The 22,209-nt window shown below is 42.5% G+C and overlaps 2 protein-coding genes across 5 annotated transcripts; one reads left to right on the forward strand and one right to left on the reverse strand.

Annotated features, from left to right (window-relative positions):
• Positions 1 to 3,750: 3,750 nt before the first annotated feature.
• Positions 3,751 to 20,842, reverse strand: LOC106588343 (BCL2/adenovirus E1B 19 kDa protein-interacting protein 2). 4 transcript variants are annotated; one of them, XR_006762355.1, is made up of 10 exons: positions 20,660 to 20,842; positions 20,009 to 20,129; positions 19,796 to 19,869; positions 19,460 to 19,699; positions 18,931 to 19,134; positions 18,627 to 18,729; positions 18,390 to 18,521; positions 5,347 to 5,433; positions 4,958 to 5,108; positions 3,751 to 4,439 (listed from the first exon to the last, which is right to left on the reverse strand). XR_006762355.1 is itself a non-coding variant. In XM_014177228.2 (10 exons), the coding sequence occupies exons 2-10, from the start codon at positions 20,062 to 20,064 to the stop codon at positions 4,415 to 4,417; spliced, it is 1,020 nt and encodes a 339-aa protein (XP_014032703.2). In that variant the 5' UTR covers positions 20,065 to 20,129; positions 20,660 to 20,841; the 3' UTR covers positions 3,751 to 4,414. The 4 variants fall into 4 exon arrangements, 2 of the variants coding, with proteins under 2 accessions (XP_014032703.2, XP_014032702.2); XR_006762356.1 differs by having other exon boundaries at positions 15,497 to 18,521; positions 20,660 to 20,751; XM_014177228.2 differs by having other exon boundaries at positions 4,958 to 5,056; positions 20,660 to 20,841.
• Positions 17,211 to 20,558, forward strand: LOC123730911 (guanine nucleotide-binding protein G(s) subunit alpha). The gene has a single exon (XM_045709494.1). The coding sequence runs from the start codon at positions 17,211 to 17,213 to the stop codon at positions 18,033 to 18,035; it is 825 nt and encodes a 274-aa protein (XP_045565450.1). The 3' UTR covers positions 18,036 to 20,558.
• Positions 20,843 to 22,209: the final 1,367 nt, after the last annotated feature.

Genomic DNA, 22,209 nt, shown 5'->3' on the forward strand with positions numbered 1-22,209 from the left:
ACCATAGATTAGGGTCTAATTAATTTATTTTCCTTATTTTTCCTTATATAAACTGTAACTCAGTAAAATCTTTTAAATGGTTGCATGTTGAGTTTTATATTTTTGTTCAGTGTAATTTAAGCAGTAATAGTCAATGATGATAAATATAAAACAGGTTGCTTCCCAGCTACCACACTTGGTTCCTTGGAAGTTGTGGGAACGCAAGTCTTTGGTTTCTCATTGGTTCTGGGAACAAATCCATACGTTTCCTGACCAGTAAAACTAATTGTTTTTTTTGTTTGTTTTTTAACTTTTTGACTGTTCTGGGAGGTTGCAATTAGGTTCTGAGAATGTTTTATTATTGTTCCGTGATGGTTTTCCTTGGGAGGTTTTAGCAACGTTCTGAGAACAGAAATTTTAGGTTATTGGAAAGTAATTAAATAACATTCTGAGAATATCTTTCAATAATATTTAATAACACTGCTAGCTTAGGTTAACTGTTTTGAACTCCAATAACAGATTGGATGCTGAAGTACATGGCTATTCATTTGCTTAACCATTCAAACGCATATTTTTTATTGTGGCACGGCATCAGTGAGATTCTGTTCTCTATCCATGGAATTACTCCACTACACCACCAGGATGGAGCTAGTATGCCACGTTAATTTTAGTCTGTTCAAACAGACCCCATTTCAAGGGAAACAAGCACTCATTAAGATCAGGGTTGGCCAATTTACTGGGCGCAGTCAACACACCTGAACATACTTAACAATGAACACTGAGCACACCAAACATTAAGAACACCTTCCTAATATTGAGTTGCACCCCCCCCTTTTGCCCTCAGAACAGACTCAATTCGTCGGGACATGGACTTTACAAGGTGTCGAAAGCGTTCCACAGGGATGCTGGTCCATGTTGATTCCAATGCTTCCCACAGTTGTGTCGAGTTGGCTGGATGTGCTTTGGGTGGTGGACCATTGTTGATACACACAAACTGTTGAGTGTTGAAAACCCAGCAGCGTTGCAGTTCTTGACACAAACCAGTGCGCCTGGCACCTACTACCATACCCCGTTCAAAGGCGCGAAAATATTTTATCTTGCCCATTCACCCTCTGAATGGCACACATACACAATCCATGTCTCAATCGTCTGTGTTAAAAGTGTTAAAAATACTTCTTTATCCTGTCTCCTCCCTTTCATCTACACTGATTGAAGTGGATTTAACGAGTGACATCAATAAAGGATCATAGCTTTCCCCTGGGTTCACCTGGTCAGTCTATGTCATGGAATGTTTTGTGTACTCAGTGTATATGTTTTTAAATAATATTCTTAGAACGTTCTTTGAACATTACTAATATTTGGTGTTTTTAATGGAAGGTTTCCTTAATATTCTGAGAGCATGACCCTGATACACCAGCTTTGTAAGCAATTTGTCTGATACACCCTTTATCTCAGTTAATTTTGTTTTATTGCAGATGGATGAATCAATAAAGACATCATCAGTCAGTGATATCATCACCTGTTATTTAAACACACACCCTTATCAACGTTGACAGAGCATTACAATAAAATATATTTTAGATAGTGTATTACAATAATGAACTTCATTGTCTAAAGACAGTGAACAGTCATCTGGATATGGAATAGGAAAAAAACAAACACAAAGAATTATCCAATAATGTCATATGAGCAGGGGTGCAACTTTCAGTGGGGACATGTCCCCCCCACATTCTGAAATTGCATTTTTGTCCCCCCCCCCCCAGTTTTATCATTGGAATGTGATACAAAACAAGGCAACGTTGTGTTTTAGGACCATGCGGAGTCCTCCGAGCGGTCGGGTAGGCTGTTTGGAGTGTTTATCCGAAAAAAAGAACAAAAAAAATGTCCCCCCCGCTTCTAAAACCAAAATTGCGCCCCTCCATATGAATGGATCATAAATGATCTGATAAAAAATGATTAACTGGTGTAAAGTGAGATGAAAGATCAAACTTGCCAAGTATATTAGTGCCTCGTTTGAGAAACAGACGCCTCACAAGTCCTCAACTGGCAGCTTCATTAAATAGTACCCGCAAAACACCAGTCTCAACGTCAACAGTGCAGAGGCGACTGCGGGATGCTGGCCTCCTAGGCAGAGTTGCAAAGAAAAAAGCATATCTCAGACTGGCCAATAAAAATAAAAGATTAAGATGGGAAAAAGAACACAGACACAGAATCCCAGAGTCGCCTCTTCACTGTTGACGTTGAGACTGGTGTTTTGCGGGTACTATTTAATGAAGCTGCCAGTTGAGGACTTGTGAGGTGTCTGTTTCTCAAACTAGACACTCTAATGTACTTGTCCTCTTGCTCAGTTGTGCACCGGGGCCTCCCACTCTTCTTTCTATTCTGGTTAGGGCCAGTTTGCTCTGTTCTGTGAAGGGAGTAGTACACAGCGTTGTACAAGATCTTCAGTTTCTTGGCAATTTCTCGTATGGAATAGCCTTCATTTCTCAGAACAAGAATAGACTGACCAGTTTCAGAAGAAAGTTATTTGTTTCTGGACATTTTGAGCCTGTAATCGAACCCACAAATGCTGATGCTCCAGATACTCAACTACTCTAAAGAATGCCAGTTTTATTGCTTCTTTAATCAGAACAACAGTTTTCAGCTGTGCTAACATAATTGCAAAAGGGTTTTCTAATGATCAATTAGCCTTTTAAAATGATAAACTTGGATTAGCTAATACAACGTGCCATTGGAACACAGGAGTGATGGTTGCTGACAATGCCGCCTATGTAGATATTCCACAAAAAACCTGCTGTTTTCAGCTACAATTGTCATTTACAACATTAACAATGTCTACACTGTATTTCTGATCAATAAAGATGTTATTTTAATGGACAAAAAATGTGCTTTTCTTTTCTTTCAAAACAAGGACATTTCTAAGTGACCCCAAACTTTTGAATGGTAGTGTAATGAATTTGTCCCAATACTTTTGATGCCCTAAAATGGGGGAACTATGTCCAGAAAGTGCTGTAGTTTCTAAACGGTTCACCCGATATGGATGAAAATGCCCTCAAATTAAAGCTGACAGTCTGTACTTTAATAGTCATTGTATTGTATCCATATCAAATCCAAGTGCTGGAGTGGAGAGCCAAAACAACAAAACGTGTCACTCGCTAGGTTCCGATCCAACTGGCTACAGATTTTCATGCTAATACTCTAGAATCTGCATAAAGAAAATGTGTGCATTTTCCCACCAGTGGTGTGTTTCCACAAAATTGACAGTGCGCGATAATGTAGTGCACACACAACTGTTGCATTAAATAGCAAATGTGCATACTCTGGTCTTGGCACCTGCACTCTAGCCAACAGCTTGCAGATACAGTGCGGGTAGGCTGTGCTGGGTTAAAAGGCTCTGCATGGTCAATCCATCATCTGCAGTGGCCGTACAGCATTTACTGCTATATGGTCTCTGCAGAAGTCAGGACATTCATACTTCTTGAGCTTTGCGGAACAGAGTTGTTGTGAAGGGAGTTGTCAAGGATGTGACTTTGTGTTGATACAGGACCTCCCGCCCACATCTACCGTCAACCAATCATGTCAATACGGAGCTATACGGAGCCCTCTGCATTTTCACAAATTTTGTGAGGCTCACAGCGATGCGGTACGGAGCTCGATTTGGCCTCCACAAGCCTTCAGAGGCCCTGCAATTGCTTCACATCCGCTGTAAGAATCACATATGCAGAGCCAGCATAAATTGGCTTTAGGTCTACATGATGAGATTATTATGGATAAGAGGTGAGAATATTTTTATTGGTCAAAAATGGCAGTCAAGCACTGATCATCATGTCACCAGAATAAGAACCTCAATATTTATTGGAAAGGAGCATAAAGATCACATTGCACTTTCACCCCCCTGTAAAATTCATCACTTCATCTGTAGCCTAATAATCTGTATGGTTTCCTGAGTTGTAGCGGGAGGACCACACCCCAAAACATTGCGTGACTCCAAGTTTACTTCGATGTGATGGTTATTATATCAATATTTGTGCATGAAGGCGTTTCCACTGCCATTTCTCACATGATTAATTTTAATGACACTAAAATATCCCAGCATGTCGAACGAACAAATTATCTGTCTGCATTTATAACGTTGTACCGAAACTTCCTGTTTCCATCAGCTGTTGGTATTTTGTTTATATGGTATGACTTTACTGTATAAAAACTGGATGGAAACGTGGTTACAGTCTCAATACTTTTGGAGCTCAGTGTTTCTACTTGTGGTCCTTCAGTAGATACTTTGGTTAAAGTTGTCTCATAGGACAACTGATGTAAGATTGGGCAGCCAGGTTCATCCTCAGTGTCAAGTCATCGGTTGCCAGATTTGATCCTTTTTAGTCCACTGTTTTGGCTTCATGTACCTTACACTGTGGTCCAGATCACCATTTTCAGTATATCACCTGTCCATATTCTCGTCAAACCTGTGTGAATGGAAATATATTGAACTGGACTGAAAAACAATAAACACAGCCAATACATTTTCATGAATCATCATAATAGGTCTCACTGTTTTCTTTCTGTTTGAAATTAATACTTTGATTTGCTCAATGGTAGCCAAAGAGTGATTAAGAATAACTAGATATTAGTCACACAATAAACATATGAGGTGATGGGCTTTCCCATTTATTGGTTCATTAATGTAGCTTGTTGTGAATGTGTGATGGTGCTTTCAAGAGTACTGGGAACTCTGAAAAAAGCGAGGTCAAATAATGACTTCAGTGATCTTAAGGTCGGAAAGTAGGAGCTGTAGAAAGAGACCTTAGTTCCCGACTTGGAATTCTGAGTTGACCACTCAAAAATATTTTTCCTAGTCGGTGCTACATTTTTTACAAGTTCACAGTTGTCTTAAACACACTGAGGTCAGAAGTCAGAGATTTCCGAGTTCCAAGTTCCCAAGTGTTTTGAACGTGGCATGAGAGAGTCTGATGGTGTCACTCACTGTCTGACGCAGTCGGGGATCTGCACACGCTCAATAGGGATGTGCTGGGACAGCTCCCGAAGGCTGTCGATAAACTGAAGCTTCCGACTGAATTTGGAGCTGTGAGGATGACGGGATCGGAAGCCATTAGTTTTGTGTGACGGCACAGAGCCTACATGTAAAAACATAAAGATACAGTAGTGGGCAGCATCGTTTAGATGAAATAAATATACAATTAAGATTTGTACTATTACAGCTACAAGATCAGGGCGGCTGCTCAAACAGTGCTATGGCCATTGTTCTATAGATGTCCCTTGTGCTTCATAGAGTAACAGGGCCCATTGACTCAACAACAACAACAGCAACCCTGACAGACTGGACTTGGTGTCTCAGGGGATGGTGGTCCTCACCTGATGAAGGGCTTGATGATGGTGATCAGGGCCTTGATGTACCAGGTTGGGTGTACGATGTATAGACCTTTCAGATTCTTCCTCAACCTACGAGAGAAACAGAATCAAGTTTAAGAGTAAAGGTAACAGTTGTTCATTCAAATCGGTCAGTGTATCTTCTGTAAATTTACACTACCTCTCTCACATCACCATGATTGACGGTTTAAACCTGTCCATTAGACACGTATCTCTACCAAAGGTTACTTTAGTGCCTCCAAAGGTTATTTGGGGCCCAGTCTGTGTGACTCCCCAGACAGGCGCAAACTGTTAAGTAAGGGGTCTACCTCTCTCACTTACAGTACCGGTCAAAGTGTTTTGACTATTTTCTAGATTGTAGAAAAATAGTGAAGACATCAAAACTATGAAATAACACATATGGAATCATGTAGTAACCAAAAAAGTGTTAAACAAATACAAATATATGTTATACTTTAGATTGTTAAAAAATAACCACCCGTTGCCTTGACGACAGCTTTGCACACTCTTGGCATTCTCAACCAGCTTCATTGGTATACAGAAGATAGCCATATTTGGTAAAAGACCAAGTCCATATTACAGCTCAAATAAGCAAAGATAAACGACAGTCCATCATTACTTTATGACATCAAGGTCAGTCAATTCGGAAAATTACAAGAACTTTTAACGTTTCTTCAGGTGCAGTCGCAAAAACCATCAAGAGCTACTGGAAGGAAGACCCAGAGTTACCTCTTCTGCAGAGGATAAGTTCAATAGAGTTAACTGCACCTCAGATTGCAGCCCAAATAAATGCTTCACAGAGTTCAAGTAACAGATACATCTCAACATCAACTGTTCAGAGGAGACTGCGTGAATCAGGCCTTCATGGTCGAAATGCTGCAAAGACTATTAAAGGACACCAATAAGAAGAGACTTGCTTGGTGTAACAGGGTTGGTTATGTTTCCACTTGCCTCTAAAGAAATTGGTACTTAATGTTCAAGCATTCTTATTGGTTGGTTCAACTGATGACAATAAGGTGTGTTGTGATTGGCCCCGCTTGCAGATAGGGGGAGATCGCGAACGTCAGGTCTTCCCAGTATGAAAATGTGATGCAAGGGGTAGGTCATGTTCTGAATACTGTTTTATATTTTATATTTTACAATGTGTACAAGTTTGCTGTACGTTACTGATTTATACATGTGTGAGTATATGGTACCTGTTAGGGATTGAGGGGCTTTCTGGAATGTGCTTTGGCATATGATTGCTGTAGATAAGTGTGTTAGCTAGCATACACCGATGTAATGGTCACATAAGCCCACTGCTAACACAGTTGTCTTCATGCTACAGATTTTGCCATCGACAGCCATCAGTATCATTAAGCCCTGCACAACTACCGTGCTGTTTCCCATTTAACAACAGGTATTTACACAGGTTATATTTTGTATTGTATTTTTGTATTTTGTGACCCAGTACGAAAATGTGATGCAAGGGATTTTGCCATCGACAGCCATCAGTATCATTAAGCCCTGCACAACTACCGTGCTGTTTCCCATTTAACAACAGGAATAAATGATGCTCAACTGGGACCACTGGCTGATGTGATTTATTAGGAGAAAACACAACGCAAGGAGAGTACGATATACATCTGTTACACTGGTGCCGTGACCCGGATCATTGGTTGCTGCGGAAAAGGAGGAGGTCAAAAGGGGGGTGAGTGCAACCGATGTGAAATGGCTAGCTAGTTAGCGGTGGTGCGCGCTAGTAGCGTTTCAATCGGTGAAGTCACTCGCTCTGCGACCTTAAGTAGGTGTTCCCCTTGCGCTGCAAGGGCCGCGGCTTTTGTGGCGCGATGGGTAACGATGCTTCGGTGGGTGTCAGTTGTTGATGTGTGCAAGGGTTCCTGGTTCGAGCCCAGGTTGGGGCGAGGAGAGGGACGGAACCTACACTGTTACATTGATGCTGTTGACCCGGATCATTGGTTGCTGCAGAAAAGGAGGAGGTCAAAAGGGGGGTGAGTGTAACCGATGTGAAATGGCTAGTTAGTTAGCGGTGGTGCGCGCTAATAGCGTTTCAATCAGTGACGTCACTCGCTCTGAGACCTGAAGTGGTTGTTCCCCTTGCGTTGCAAGAGCCGTGGCTTTTGTGGCACGATGCTTCGTCGGTGTCAGTTGTTGATGTGTGCAAGGGTCCCTGGTTCGAGCCCAGGTTGGGGCAAAGAGAGGGACGGAACCTACACTGTTACATTGGCTTGGGCCAAGAAACTCGAGCAATGGACATTAGACCTGTGGAAATCTGTCCTTTGGTCTGATGAGTCCAAAATTGGGATTTTTGGTTCCAACCGCCGTGTCTTTGTGAGACGCAGAGTAGGTGAACGGATGATCTCTGCATGTGTGGTTCCCACCATGAAGCATGGAGGAGGAGGTGTGATGGTGTGGGGGTGCTTTATTTAGCATTCAAGGCACACTTAACCAGCAAGGCTACCACAGCATTCTGCAGCGATACGCCATCCCATCTGGTTTGCACTTAGTGGGACTATAATTTGTTTTTCAACAGGACAATGACACCAAACACACATTCAGGCTGTGTAAGGGCTATTTGACCAAGAAGGAGAGTGATGGAGTGCTGCATCAGAAGACCTGGTCTCCACAATCCCCCGACCTCAACCCAATTGAGATGTTTTGGGATGAGTTGGAATGCAGAGTGAAGGAAAAGCAGCCAACAAGTGCTCCGCATATGTGGGAACTCATTCAAGACTGTTGGAAAAGCATTCCTCATGAAGTTGGTTGAGAGAATGCCAAGAGTGTGCAATGCTGTCATCAAGGCAAAGGCTGGCTCCTTTGAAGAATCTCAAATATAAAATATATTTTGATTTGTTTAACACTTTTTTGGTTGCTAAATGATTCCATATGTGTTATTTCATAGTTTTGATGTCTTCACTATTATTCTACAATGTAGACAATAATAAAAATAAAGAAAAACCTTGGAATGAGTCAGTGTGTCCAAACTTTTGACTGATACTGTTCATGGGCCAAGTCACAACAGGAAGTGAGAGGGGAAGTTGGCTAGAGACTGTCAGGTGTCAAAACACCAGCTCTATTGGAGAAAACATCACAAAGAATAATGTCGGTTTTCCAGACACAGGTGAGCCCTACTCCTGGACTGAAAAGCATGCTCAATGTAGAACTATTGAAAGAGCTTTTTCATCCACAAACACTTAATCTTGTCTGGAAAACTGTCAAATGCACACCACTCATCCCCTACCCAGATGGTCATACGCCATCGCAATCTTTGCTCTCTCTCTCCCACTACTATCTCCTCTTCTATCATATCATCTCTCCCTTTGCTAAATCGTTCTCTGTCTTGTCTCCTGACTCTGCCTGTTCAACCCTATTATCCTGCCTTTCCGCATCCAATGACTCGCACTGTCCTCTTTCCTCCCGGCTGGCTCGGCCCTCCCCTCCTGCTCAGTAGCTGAGTGACACATTGTGAGTTTACAGAACAGGCATGTGTGCAGCTGAGTGAAAATTGAGGAAAACAAAACTTCTGGAGGATCTACCATCCTGTCACGCCCTCCTCTCTACATGCTCTTCCTCTGTTTCCGTTGCTAAAACCACTTTCTATCACTCTACATTTCAGCTTCTGCCTCTAACCCTAGGAAACTCTTTTCCACCATCTCCTCCCTCCTTAATCCTCAACCCCCTCCCTCCTCCCCCTCTGCGGACGACTTTGTTAACCACTTTGAAAAGAAGGTTGACAACATCTGCTCCTCCTTCACTCAGCCTATTGAGTCAACTGGTCCCACTCACACAGAACTACCCTACGCCTTGACCTCTTTCTCCCCTCTCTCTTCAGATGAAATCCTGCGACTAGTGTCCGGCCGCCCGACAAACTGCCCACTCGACCCCATCCCCTCCTCCCTTCTCCAGATCATCTCTGGAGACCTTCTCCAATCCTCACTCCCCTCATCAACTCACTGGCTTCCCTCATCAATCCCTCTGACTTCAAATGGCCGGAGTCGCTCCACTCCACAAGAAACCAACACTCAACCCCTATGACGTCAAAAACTACAGACCGGTATCCCTTCTTTCTTTTCTTTCCAAAACACTTGAGCCCGCTGTCTCAGACAAACTCTCTCGCTATCGCTCTCAGAATGATGTTCTTGACCATAACCAGTCAGGCTTCAAGATGGGTCACTCAACCGAGACTGCTCTTCTCTGTGTCATGGTGGCTTTCCGCACTGCCAAAGCTGACTCTCTCTCCTCTGTTCTCATCCTTCTAGATCTATCCGCTGCATTTGACATCATGAGCCATCAGATCCTCCTCTCCACCCTCTCAGGGCTGGGTGTCTCAGGCTCTGCACACTCTTGGATTGCATCCTACCTGGAAGGTCACTCCTCAGCTTGGATGTCGGCCCACCATCTCAAGCTCAACCTCAACAAGACAGAGCTGCTCTTCCTCCAGGGGAAGGCCTGCCCGCTCCATGACCTCTCCATCACGGCTGACAACTCCACAGTGTGACCCTCCCAGAGTGCAAAGAACCTTGGTGTGACCCTGGACAACACCCTGTCGTTCTCTGCAAACATGAAAGCAGTGACTCGCTCCTGCAGGTTCATGCTCTATAACATCTGTAGAGTACGACCCTACCTCACACAGGAAGCTGCACAGGTCCTAATCTAGGCACTTGTCATCTCCCATCTGGACTACTGCAACTTGCTGTTGGTTGGGCTCCCCGCTTGTGCCATTAAACCCCTGCAACTTATCCAGAACGCTGCAGCCTGCCTAGTGTTAAACTTTCCCAAATTCTCCCATGTCGCCCCGCTCCTCTGCACATTCCACTGGCTTCCATTCGAAGCCCGCATTCACTACAAGATCATGTTACTTGCCTACGGAGCAGCAAGAGGAACTGCCCTTCCCTACCTTCAGGCTATGCTCAAACCCTACACCCCAACCCGAGTTCTCCGTTCTGCCATCTTTGGTCTTTTGGCCCTCCCACCCGTATGGGAGGGCAGCTCCCACTCAGCACAGTCCAAGCTCTTCTCTGTCCTGGCACCCTAATGGTGGAACCAGCTTCCCCCTGATATTTACATTTACATTTTAGTCATTTAGCAGACGCTCTTATCCAGAGCGACTTACCGTACTGGTCCCCCGTGGGATATGTTGTTTTTGTCCCACCTAGCTATCTTAAGATGAATGTAGTAACTGTTAAGTCCTTCTGGATAAAGGCATCTGCTAAATGACTAAAATGTAAATGTTCAAAGAAAGGGTCCAAAACCATATCACAAACAAATGAGTGTCTGAACTATAGGTAACCTCTAGAAATCCCTGCAGGGTTTTTCTTGGATAATTCCTTACACATATTTGTATAAAGGGAAATAGGATATAATAATATAAATATAATAAATAAATAAATATACTAATATAATAAATACATATAATAATATAAATAATATAAAGGGAAATCAAGTTGAGACACTCATTTCAACAACATACAAGGTCAGTGTGATGGTCTTAGCAGCTTTTTTCCTCCTGCAGTTCACTTGATACCTTTACTGGATCCAAACATTTAGTTACATTATTAGGATTAGACCCAGGTCAAGGTTTACAGCATCAAAGCTTTCTGGAAATATGAGGGATTATGTTAGTAGCCATGCTGTACAGAAGCCTTTGGACACTGCTGTAACCATCCTGAAAAAAACAACACTCTTTCCATTAGGGCACTCAATGTAAAACGTTTTAAAAACGTTTTCCAACGGAAAATGACTATGTGAGTGTTTTTCATGTAGTCCATCCTAGTTTCAGTCCATTTTCTTCCGTTTTGTGCCTAATGAACAAAACCCTGGAATCTACTACCTCTTAGCCTGAGAACTGTAGGTTGGCTGTGCGGGAAGTCAGGAGGAAACTCAAAATTATACTTTGGTTTTGATGCCATCCTCTGGCTGAAGAAGGAGTGCCAAAGCAGGCTTTCGTAAACTTGCTAAGGATGCTAAGTCCCAATGTGACACTATTATTGCCAGCTACTTGCTGTGGGTTACTTTTTATACTGTATAAGTACATATGGTTGCTTCACAGAAAATTCAAACTCTCAAACACTATTTTTTTAAAGTACGCATGGTATTATTTGGGAATATTTATTGAAGGTTTAACTTTATTTTACTGTCTGCTGTTTTAAGTTGTTTATTTATTAAAAGTACTGGTATTGGTATAAAAGTAGCCTCCTGGTATAACTTTGTGATATAGTTAAATAGTAATTACATAGCAATTACCTAATGAGGTGCAGACTTGTATTAGATCAAGACAAGTCACCAATGTGATGGCTTCAGACTCGTCTTGGTAGCTTCTATTCTGTTTCACTACACGAGAACACAACGGTGGTGGACACGCCTACTCATTTCATGGTTTTTCTTAATTTTTACTATTTTATACATTGTAGAATAATAGTGAAGACATCAAAATTATGAAATAACAAATATGGAATCATGTAGTAACCAAAAAAAGTGTTTAAAAAATCTAAATAGATTTTAGATTTCTTCAAAGTAGCCAACCAAATCCAAATCAAATCCAAATCAAACTCTATTTCTCACATGTGCCGAATTCAACAGGTGTAGACCTTACCGTGAAATGCTTACTTACAAGCCCTTAACCAACAGTGCAGTTCAAGAAAGAGTTAAGAAAATATTTACCAAATAAACTAAAGTAAAAAATAATATAAAGTAACACAATAGAACAACAATAACGAGGCGATATACAGGGGGTACCAGTACTGAGTCAATATGCAGGGGTACAGGTTAGTTGAGGTAATTTGTACATGTAGGTAGAGGTAAAGTGACTATGCATAGATAATAAACAGTGAGTAGCAGCAGTGTAAAAACAAATGGGGGGGATGGGGGTGGAGCAGAGAGAACAGTCTGTAACTTGGGTGACTAGAGTCTTTTACAATTTTTTTTGACTTTCCTTTGACAGCGCCTAGTATATAGGTCCTGGATGGCAGGAAGCTTGACCCCAGTGATGTACTGGGCCGTACACACTACCCTCTGTAGCGCCTTGCGGTCAGATGCCGAGGAGTTGCCATACCAGGCGGTGATGCAACCGGTCAGGATGCTCTCGATGGTGCAGCTGTAGAAGTTTTTGAGGATCTGGGGACCCATGCCAAATCTTTTCAGTCTCGAGGGGGTAAAGGTGTTGTCGTGCACTCTTCACAACTGTCTTGGTGTGTTTGGACCATAATAGTTTGTTGGTGATGTGGACACCAAGGAACTTGAAACTCTCGACCCGCTCCCCTACAGCCCGGTCAATGTTGATTGGGGCCTGTTCGGCCCTTCTTTTCCTATAGTCCACGATAAGCTCCTTTGTCTTGATCACATTGAGGGAGGTTGTTGTCCTGACACCACACTGCCAGGTCTCTGACCACCTCCATATAGGCTGTCTCATCATTGTCGGTAATCAGGCCTACCACTGTTGTGTCATCAGCAAACTTAATGATAATGTTGGAGTCACATTTTTTGGTTTTCTTATGGCCTTATATAGCTGGTTGAGTGCGGTCTTAGTGCCAGCATCGGTTTGTGGTGGTAAATAGATGGCTACGAATAATATAGATGTCACACCCTGATCTGTTTTACCTGTCCTTGTGATTGTCTCCACCCCCTCCAGGTGTCGCTTATTTTCCCCAGTGTATTTATCCCTGTGTTTCCTGTCTCTCTGTGCCAGTTTATCTTGTATGTTTGTCAAGTCAACCAGCGTGTTTTTTCCCGTACTCCTTTTTCACTTCTTTGCTAGTCCTCCTGGTTTTGACCCTTGCCTGTTTTCTGGACTCCATACCGGCCTGCCTGACCATTCTGCCTGCCCTGACCTCAAGCCTGCCCGCCCTTCGGTACCTACTGGACACTGAGTTTTGACCTTTTGCCTGTACACTACCATTGTGTCTGCATCTGGGTCTCGCCTTGTGCCCTTATAATAAATGAGAACTCTCTTGGTAGATACTGTGGTCTACAGCTTATCATAAGGCGTGCAATACCTCGAGACTTCTTTAACATCATGCGCCAGCTGTTATTGACAAATAGACACACACCCCGGCGCTCCTCTTACCAGACGTAGCTTCTCTGTCCTGCCGATGCATGGAAAATCCCACCAGCTCTATATTATCTGTGTTGTCGTTCAGCCATGACTCAGTGAAATGTAAGATATTACAGTTTTTAATGTCCCGTTGGTAGGATACTCTTGATCGTATATTATCCATTTTGTTTTCCAATGACTGCACGTTGGCCAATAGAATGGAGGGTAGTGGGGGTTTACTCACTCACCTACGAATTCTCAGCAGGCAGCCTGACCTCCGCTCCCTTTTCCTCTGTCTTTTCTTCATGCAAATGACGGGATTTGGGCCCATTCCCGAGAAAGCAGTATATTCTTCCTGTCAGAATCATTAAATATTTTTTTTGGTCCAGTTCGAGGTGAGTAATCGCTGTTCTGATGTCCAGAAGTTATTTTCGGCCATAAGAGACAGTAGCAGCAACATTATGTACTAAATAAGTTTTTTTTTAAAGTTACAAACAACGCAAAAAAATGAACACAATGTCACGTGTGCTCCCTCTCCGGCCTCTAGGTCACCAGGCTGCTCGTTATGGCGCACACCTGTCACCATCGTTACATGCATCTGCGTATAATGACACTCACCTGGACTCCATCACCTCCTTGATTATCTGCCTTATATATATGTCACTCCCTTTGGTTCCTTCCCCAGGTGTCATTGATTCTGTTTCAGATTCCTGTCTGTGCGTTGTTCGTGTTTCTTGTTTTGTATTATGTTTCGTTCATTCATTAAATGATTCACTCCCTGAACTTGCTTCCCGACTCCCAGTGCACACGTTATACACAATAGCACAGTTGGTTAGGAGTCCGTAAAACGGCAGCCATCCCCTCCGGTGCCATTCTCTCCCTTTGCCTTGATGACAGCTTTGCACACTCTTGGTATGCTCTCAACCAGCTTCATGAGGTAGTCACCTGGAATGCATTTCAATTAACAGGTGTGCCCTGTTAAAAGTTTATTTGTGGTATACAGGTAGGGGTGGTATACAGAATGTAGCCCTATTTGTTAAAAAAACAAGTCCATATTATGGCAAGAACAGCTCAAATAAGCAAAGAAAAACGACAGTCCATCTTTACTTTAAGACATGAAGGTCAGTCAATTCGGAACATTAACAACTTTTAAAGTTTCTTCAAGTGCAGTCACCAAAACCATCAAGCGCTATGATGAAACTGGCTCTCATGATGACCGCCACAGGAAAAGAAGACTCAGAGTTACCTCTGCTGCAGAGGATAAGTTCATTAGAGTTGCCAGCCTCAGAAATTGCAGGCCAAATAAATGCTTCACATAGTTCAAGTAACAGACACATCTCAACATCAACTGTTCAGAGGAGACTGCGTGAATCACCAATAAGAAAAAGAGACTTGTTTGGGCAAAGGAACACAAGCAATGGGCATTAGACCAGTGGAAATCTGTCCTTTGGTCTGATGACTCCAAATTTGAGATTTTTGGTTCCAACCGCTGTGTCTTTGTGAGATGCAGAGTAGGTGAACGGATGATCTCCGCATGTGTAGTTCCCACCGTGAAGCATTGAGGAGGAGGTGTGATGGTGTGGGGGTGCTTTGCTGGTGACACTGTCTGTGATTTATTTTGAATTCAAAGCACACTTAACCAGCTTGGCTACCACAGCATTCTGCTGCGATTCGCCATCCCATCTGGTTTGCGCTTAGTGGGACTATCATTTGTATTTCAACAGGACAATGACCCAAAACACACCTCCAGGCTGTGTATGGGCTATTTGGACCGCAGAGGGAAGAAAAATCCGCCAACAAGTGCTCAGCATATGTGGGAACTCCTTCAAGGCTGATGGAAACGCATTCCTCATGGAGCTGGTTGAGAGAATGCCAAGAGTGTGCAAAGCTGTCATCAAGGCAAAGGGTGGCTTCTTTGAAGAATATAAAACATAAAATATTTGTTGAACACTTTTTTGGTTAGTACATGATTCCATATGTGCTATTTCATAGTTTTGATGTCTTCACTATTATTCTACAATGTAAAAATATAAAGAAAAACCCTTGAATGAGTAGGTGTCCAAACTTTTGACTGGTACTATAGTTAAATAGTTACATAGTAATTACCTAATGAAGTGCAGACTTGAGTTAGATCAGGATCAGTCATAAATGTGATGGCTTGAGACTCGTCTTGGTAGCTTCAATTCTGTTTCACTACACGAGAGCGCAACAGTGGTGGATGGTGGATCAGGCTATCAACTACTAACCTGGCTGATCCATGTGACTCACAGCACAGAGCTGTGACCACACTGGCCTGGATAGGAGGCCATTTGTTAATGCAATATTCGCTCAAAAATTGTGCAATGGATTTCGTTATTTTTGATTTTATTTAAAAAAATTCTCAGGGGTTGAGAGCTCTCGTTGTTTAGATTTGAAATTCCAAACATTGTAATGGAAGGGGGCTGTATGTGGCTGTGCCTGTGGGTGTTTGAGTGAAAAATACACAGAGGGGGGCCAAGCAGTAAAAGCACAGCCCCCTCCATTATCAACGCCAACAACATCAAAAAGTAATTCCCGACTCTGAAGTCAGGAGGACTTCAAGAATTAGGCGTTAGCCAGACTAATTAACTACTAGGCTGACTTGACTTTGAGTAGGGACACTACTATATCATTAATAAAACAAATTGCCCAGCTGAATAAAATAAAATATGATGTTATACAATGATGGTGAAATACTTTGCCCTGGTGACACGAAGGTCATCCCCTGGCACTGTTCTTGTATACTCAGGACTGTGCAAATTCAGGGAAATACTCTTCCATTTGTGGCTCAGTTGGTAGAGCATGGTGTTTGCAACGGCAGGGTTGTGGGTTCGATTCCCACGGGGGCCAGTACGAAAAAAAAATGTATGAAATGTATGCATTCACTACTGTAAGTCGCTCTGGATAAGAGCGTCTGCTAAATGACTAAAATGTAATCATTGTAAAATAAGATGTTTTTTCTTAACGGACTTGCCTAGTGAAATAAAAAATATATAAAAAAGAAGGGACCATAGAATACTACAAATCAACAGGTTTAAGGTGGAGTGTTTGCCCTCATTTGTGTACAGCCAGTCAGAGCAAGTTGGACATTAATTAAGCACCACACCCTGGGTCTATTCATATTCAATACAATAATTCTGCTTCGACACAAACTCCTAACACAAACAACAAGTTACCACAAACAGAGTCATATTTCACCAGATGCTGAGTAGGGGAAATTACAAGGTTGGGAAATACAGGATATAAATCCACAATTTGCGCAATGCTGCTACAGCAAGGCATTCGAATCAAGGAGGAGCTTCGTGTAATGATCGCATGCCCCCATTTTAGTGGAATTGTGTAAATATTGTTTCAGAAGTTAACTTTTGAATTATCTTTCTTGTAGTTTCTTTACTATCGTTGTGGTGAAGGGAAGAGCATCTAGCCATGGCTGCGCTTTGACAGAACTGCAAAGTTTTGAATTCTGGGCTACTCGGGAAAATCGATCGGTTCTAGAAAATACCGCTAAAGTTCAGTGTGGCGCCACAGTAAGACATCGTGGGAATCTCGATTCGAAAACTCACTGCCTGCATTTAGACTTATTGCTGAACATTTACATTGACATTACACTTGAAGAGTTCATTGCGGATTCACAATGAAAACGTTCAAGGAATCAACCTTCTGAGAGTGGCAGAGGATGCTTTCTGTGTCAGACCCAGAGTGACAGTTTACGGGGGAAGGGGTCTGTTGTAACACTGTCATTTTCTTAATTTCTGTATTTTTTCCTTAGGCAAGCCTAGGAATCTAGTATTATTTAATTAATATGGGTTGTCTGTGCAGTAAAGACCAACGTATTGAGAAGGCACGTAAAGAATCAAACAAAAGGATTAATAAACAGCTGCAAGAAGACGAGCATAACAAGCAAATAACTTGCCCGCGCCAGTTACTACTGTTAGGAGCTGATGAATCTGGGCAACGCACGATAGTAAATCAGATGCGCTGTTTACATGCGGAACGCACTGCAGAGGAGAAAATGCATTACATACAAAACAACAGTAAAAAGGCTTCAGGGATGTCTGAGACATTTTTCGAGATGGATGGTATCAATTTTCATGTATCTAATGTTAGAGGTCAGAGGTACGAAAGCAGAAAGTGGATGCGGTGTTTCGCAGACGTGTGGGATGTTATTTTTGTGGTGGACAGCAGCAGCTATGACATGGTGATGCAGGAAGACAGCCAGACCAACGGGCTGCAGGAGGCACTAAACCTCTTCAAGATCATCTGGAACAACAGGTGGCTAAGGACCCTTCCTGTCTGGGTCTTACTGAACAAACAGGACCTCCTAGCAGAGAAGGTTTTGGAGGGAAAATCAAAAATGGAAGAGTATTTCCCAGAATTTGCACACTACACTATGCCAGAATTTTCAACACCAGTACCAGGGGAGGACCTTCGTGTCACCAGGGCAAAGTACTTCATACGTGATGAGTTTCTGAAGATCAGTACAGCAGACCAACTAGACCAAAGGGACTGTCATCTGGTTTTCACCTGTGCAGTTGACACGGAAAACATCCGGCTCTTCTTCCGTGTCTTGACAGATAGCCAGCTTGGTAGATTTTCGACACTGAGACACTTATTTTTCACCGACTGAGACAAATTTCAATGATTTCATTACTTGAGTCTTAATTACTTGGCATAAAATAAAATAACTTGGGATTTGACTTTGGCAGTGTTCCAGGCCAACTACATTGCAGTTGCCAGATCTCACAATGCCTGAATAGGTGTTGAACATATCCACTAACCACATCATATAATATAGCACTCTGGCTGCAATGTTGATGACTGCAATATATTCGGCCTGGAACGTGGCCTACGACTTGTAGACTCCGCTGACATGAGCTACTGTTGAGTTAAAATATTTTTGTACCGTTTTGTTACTCACTGTGGCATATAGTTTTCTGAAATAGGACCGCAAACCAAGCCAATTTGAGTAAACAGAACTAACCTTCTGTCAACGGTGGTGTAACACTCTCTGAGCCAGCCAATGCCGGGAAGCTTGTCACGCTGGGCCATGGCACACAGGTACACAATGACGTAGTTCTCCGCCACCATCAGGTCCAACGTTCCCACAACGTACCTGCAATGTTTAGTGGTGCTGTGGTTAGGAATGTCGACCTGAAGAGTGGCCAATTCAGATAGTGTTTTACTAAGACTATGGCTTCTCATCAATTAGCTCTCACACCTGAACAGGTTGTCCATGACATGCTGGTAGTTCTCCATGTTGTTTTCAGGGAGATAGCAGGAAGAGAACACAATGATGTCATTAGACCCTTCTCCATAGTAACCTGGAAGGAAAACAACATTTGGATGAGGCAAAAATGAACATGCAAAAAAAAGTGAAGATGCTCGTTGTGTCATCCGAGTTGATCTCACAACAAACGGTCACATTATCCGAATTCCATGAGCCGGAGAAAAGCTCACATTCGTGCATAATGTCGGTTAGGTAAGTGCGACAGATTAAGTGAGTGCTGGGATTCTGGACTCACCCCCATGTGACAGGACTCGAAGGAAAGGATCAAGTACACTCATGTTGACCAGACTCTCCTGAAGCGGATCTCCTGTGCGGAACCGGCGCCACCTAGTGCCCTGGCTGTCCACCTGGTCTTGGTCAAGAGAGCCCACTCCCATCTGCTCTGGTACTGACCCACGGGCCTTATGGAAATGTGATGCCACTCCCAGACGAAGGTCATCTGTGAATGGGAATAATGTTTCAATGGTCAATTTCCCATACAGTACTGTAGATAACAAAATGCATAGACGGAGAGTGGTTGTGTACTGTCTATAATAGATTATATCTATGGGGTCAATATCACCTAATGCAAAGCATATATAAAGGGACTAGCTATATATTATGAATTGCCCAAAATAGCCTATTTGTGTCTATCTCATGGGAAAAATATAATCAAAGTGAAAGTTGTTCAATAAGTTAATTGGCTGATCTTGGACCTGTGAGTGAAGAAACGAACCAAAGATAAAGGCTGTTAGTCTGTCCTGTCCACTGCACGCAGTTCTCACCCTCCAAATCCACGTCGTGCACTGGAAAGTGGAGGGACTCGCTGTCCGAGGGCGTTTCCATGGCATCCAAGTCGATGTCCAGCCCCAGATCTTCGTCATCAGGGGAGGGAGAGAGGGCAGCTGTGGCATAGTCGTCGGAAACCGCCGAGTCACTGCGATCCAGCGTCAGACTTAGGGCGGGGGCCACCAGGCGCTTCTTCCTGAGTCGGGGCCCTGTCAGAGCCAGGCTGCTGGGCGGGGCTACCATGACATTAAATCATCATGATTTTCATTTATATGTAGCTTTATAACAGTGACTGTGATGTTACAACATTGCAATTTGAATTGAAGTGTTACCTGGTCTGTCATCAGCAGCTAATGTGGGGTTCCCCAAGACTGCAGCTGTGCCATAAGCATTCCTGGGAGGTGACCTACAATGTTTGGAGAGGTCAACAATTACATTTCTATGGAATTTTTATTAGATGTAGGTGTTTCATTGTGAATGTTTGGATATTTGGTATGTTGATAATATAACAAAAACAATTCAGTCTGATGACCATAACCTCTGACCTGGGAATGTAAATGTCCTCCTTCTCCATTTCTTTCTCTTCCTCTCTTGGCTCCATGTTGTTGCTGTGCAGGTTCTCAGTGCCAAGTTTCCTGATTAGATGTTGTCAGAGTAACAGCAAACCTTTTGGCCCGGCGAAATGAAAAATCAAAACCGCTATTACAGCTCAGGAGCAACTTTAGCTGTAACTTCATATTTTTTATTCGAGGAGAATAATGAGTGTAAAAAGAAATGATGATGAATGTCATGGACAAGTCAAAAAAGAAATACTGTAACACCAACAAGTTCATGTCTGATCAGTTCTGCCAAATGATCGGGTACTGAGGGATTTGTTCCTATGCTGGCCTCTAGTGGAAAACGCACAGTGTTCATTTGTATTGAGTGCAATAAAGGCAGTACGGTATATAAGCTAAGGCTGTCAACAACCACCGTCTGTCACCATTTTGTACTTTCTTGTTCAAAGCTTGTATTATAATGAAAATGTAGAATGACTTGTAGAATGTAAGAGCCTTACACCAGTGAGAACACATTAAATTGCACCAATATCACCAACTTTGTCTGGGTTACATTCATGTGAATAAGTGATAAACAAAACTTGAGACAGGAATGCATGTGCACAGATACAATACAAAGCAACAAATGTGTAACATTACCTTGTTGGTGGTATTTGGTTGACAGGCCGACAAACGTTTCAATGTCTTTGTAAAAGTACAGTAACTGTACAATGAGTAAGCTTTGAGTGAAACAGGTAAACGTTATGGTTTTGCTGAACTCATGACGAAGCCTCAATTGCACTGACACAATTGCCACACCTGAGAGTCAAGGTGTGTTGTATTTATTGCCAGTGCAAGCCCATCCCTGTAACCAAGGCAACAGGACTGAACTGCACAAGCTCCGCTTTAGGGTGAAAACATGCATGTACATGCAGGCATACTTGTTCAGAATTCATGCAATGTAGGCTATTGGGCTGTATGACATCACAGAGAATGAAACAAAAGAGTCAGCGCTGAAACTAGTGCTACATGATTGAGGATTGTTTTTCAATGTTATTTATACTATAAAACACATACAAACATCCTAATACCTATTCTGAATCTAAAATGTATGGCCTACTGTAGATTTGAAAGGTCCATGGAAAATTGACCTAAGAGATTTTGTACCCAAGGATGTTTTGTGCACCTTGTACTTCCTTGGCTATCTACACATTATTTGCTGGCTCAGCATTGCTCCATAAGAACTTCTCTTGTAATTATGAGTAGTTACATTTTTCGAGTAATCACACCCCTCTTCAACATTTCCTCATTCAGTCACCACAAACTGCCTATGTATCTCAAATACGTTTAGAAACAAGAGAAATTGCCAAGCATTCATACACTGATAAACATAGGGGTTGACCTTTGGAGTTGACGAAGCCCATTTGACAGCTTAGATCTTTGCTTTCCATCTGCAATGTGTGATACAGTGCCTTCAGGAAGTATTCACACCCCTTGACTTATTCAACATTTTGTAGTGTTACAGCCTGAATTCAAAAAGGATTAAATTGATTTGGTTTCTCACCCATCTACACACAATACCCCATAATGGCAAAGTGAAAAAATGTTTTTAGACATTTTTGCAAATGTATTGAAAATAAGTATTCACACCCCTGAGTAACAATACTTTGTAGAAGCCCCTTTGGCAGTGATTACAGCTGTGAGTCTTTCTGGGTAAGTCTTTAAGAGCTTTCTGCACCTGGATTGTACAACATTTGCCCATTATTACAAATTCTTCAAGCTCTGTCAAATTGGTTGTTGATCATCGCTGGACAACCATTTTCAGGTCTTGCCATAGATGTTCAAGTATATTTAAGTCAAAACTGTAACTGTGCCACTCAGGAACATACAATGTCTTCTTGGTATGCAACTCCAGTATAGATTTGGCCTTGTGTGTTAGGTTATTGTCCTGCTGAAAGGTGAATTCATCTCCCAGTGTCTGTTGGAAAGCAGACTGAACCAGGTTTTCCTCTAGGATTTTGCCTGTGCTTAGCTCCATTCCGTTTCTTTTATATCCTGAGCGGTTGGCCTCATGGTGAAAGTCCTGAGCGGTTTCCTTCCCCTCCGACAATGGAGTTAGGAAGGACGCCTGTATTTTTGTAGTTACTGGGTGTATTGATACACCATCCAAAGTGTAATTAATAACTGCACCATGCATAAAGGGATATTCA

Source organism: Salmo salar, chromosome ssa27 (genome assembly GCF_905237065.1).
Source record: "Salmo salar chromosome ssa27, Ssal_v3.1, whole genome shotgun sequence".
Classification (NCBI taxonomy): Eukaryota; Metazoa; Chordata; class Actinopteri; order Salmoniformes; family Salmonidae; genus Salmo; species Salmo salar.

Bases quoted from the DNA above. Each gene is read 5' to 3' on its own strand.
- LOC123730911 (XM_045709494.1), top strand. From the start codon at position 17,211: ATGGGTTGTCTGTGCAGTAAAGACCAACGTATTGAGAAGGCACGTAAA.
- LOC106588343 (XM_014177228.2), bottom strand. From the start codon at position 20,064: ATGGAGCCAAGAGAGGAAGAGAAAGAAATGGAGAAGGAGGACATTTAC. The intron at 18,522-18,626 runs GTGTGAGAGCTA...TAAACATTGCAG, and splicing joins GTCATGGACAACCTGTTCAG to GTACGTTGTGGGAACGTTGG. The intron at 5,057-5,346 runs GTGAGGACCACC...TCATCCTCACAG, and splicing joins ATCATCAAGCCCTTCATCAG to CTCCAAATTCAGTCGGAAGC.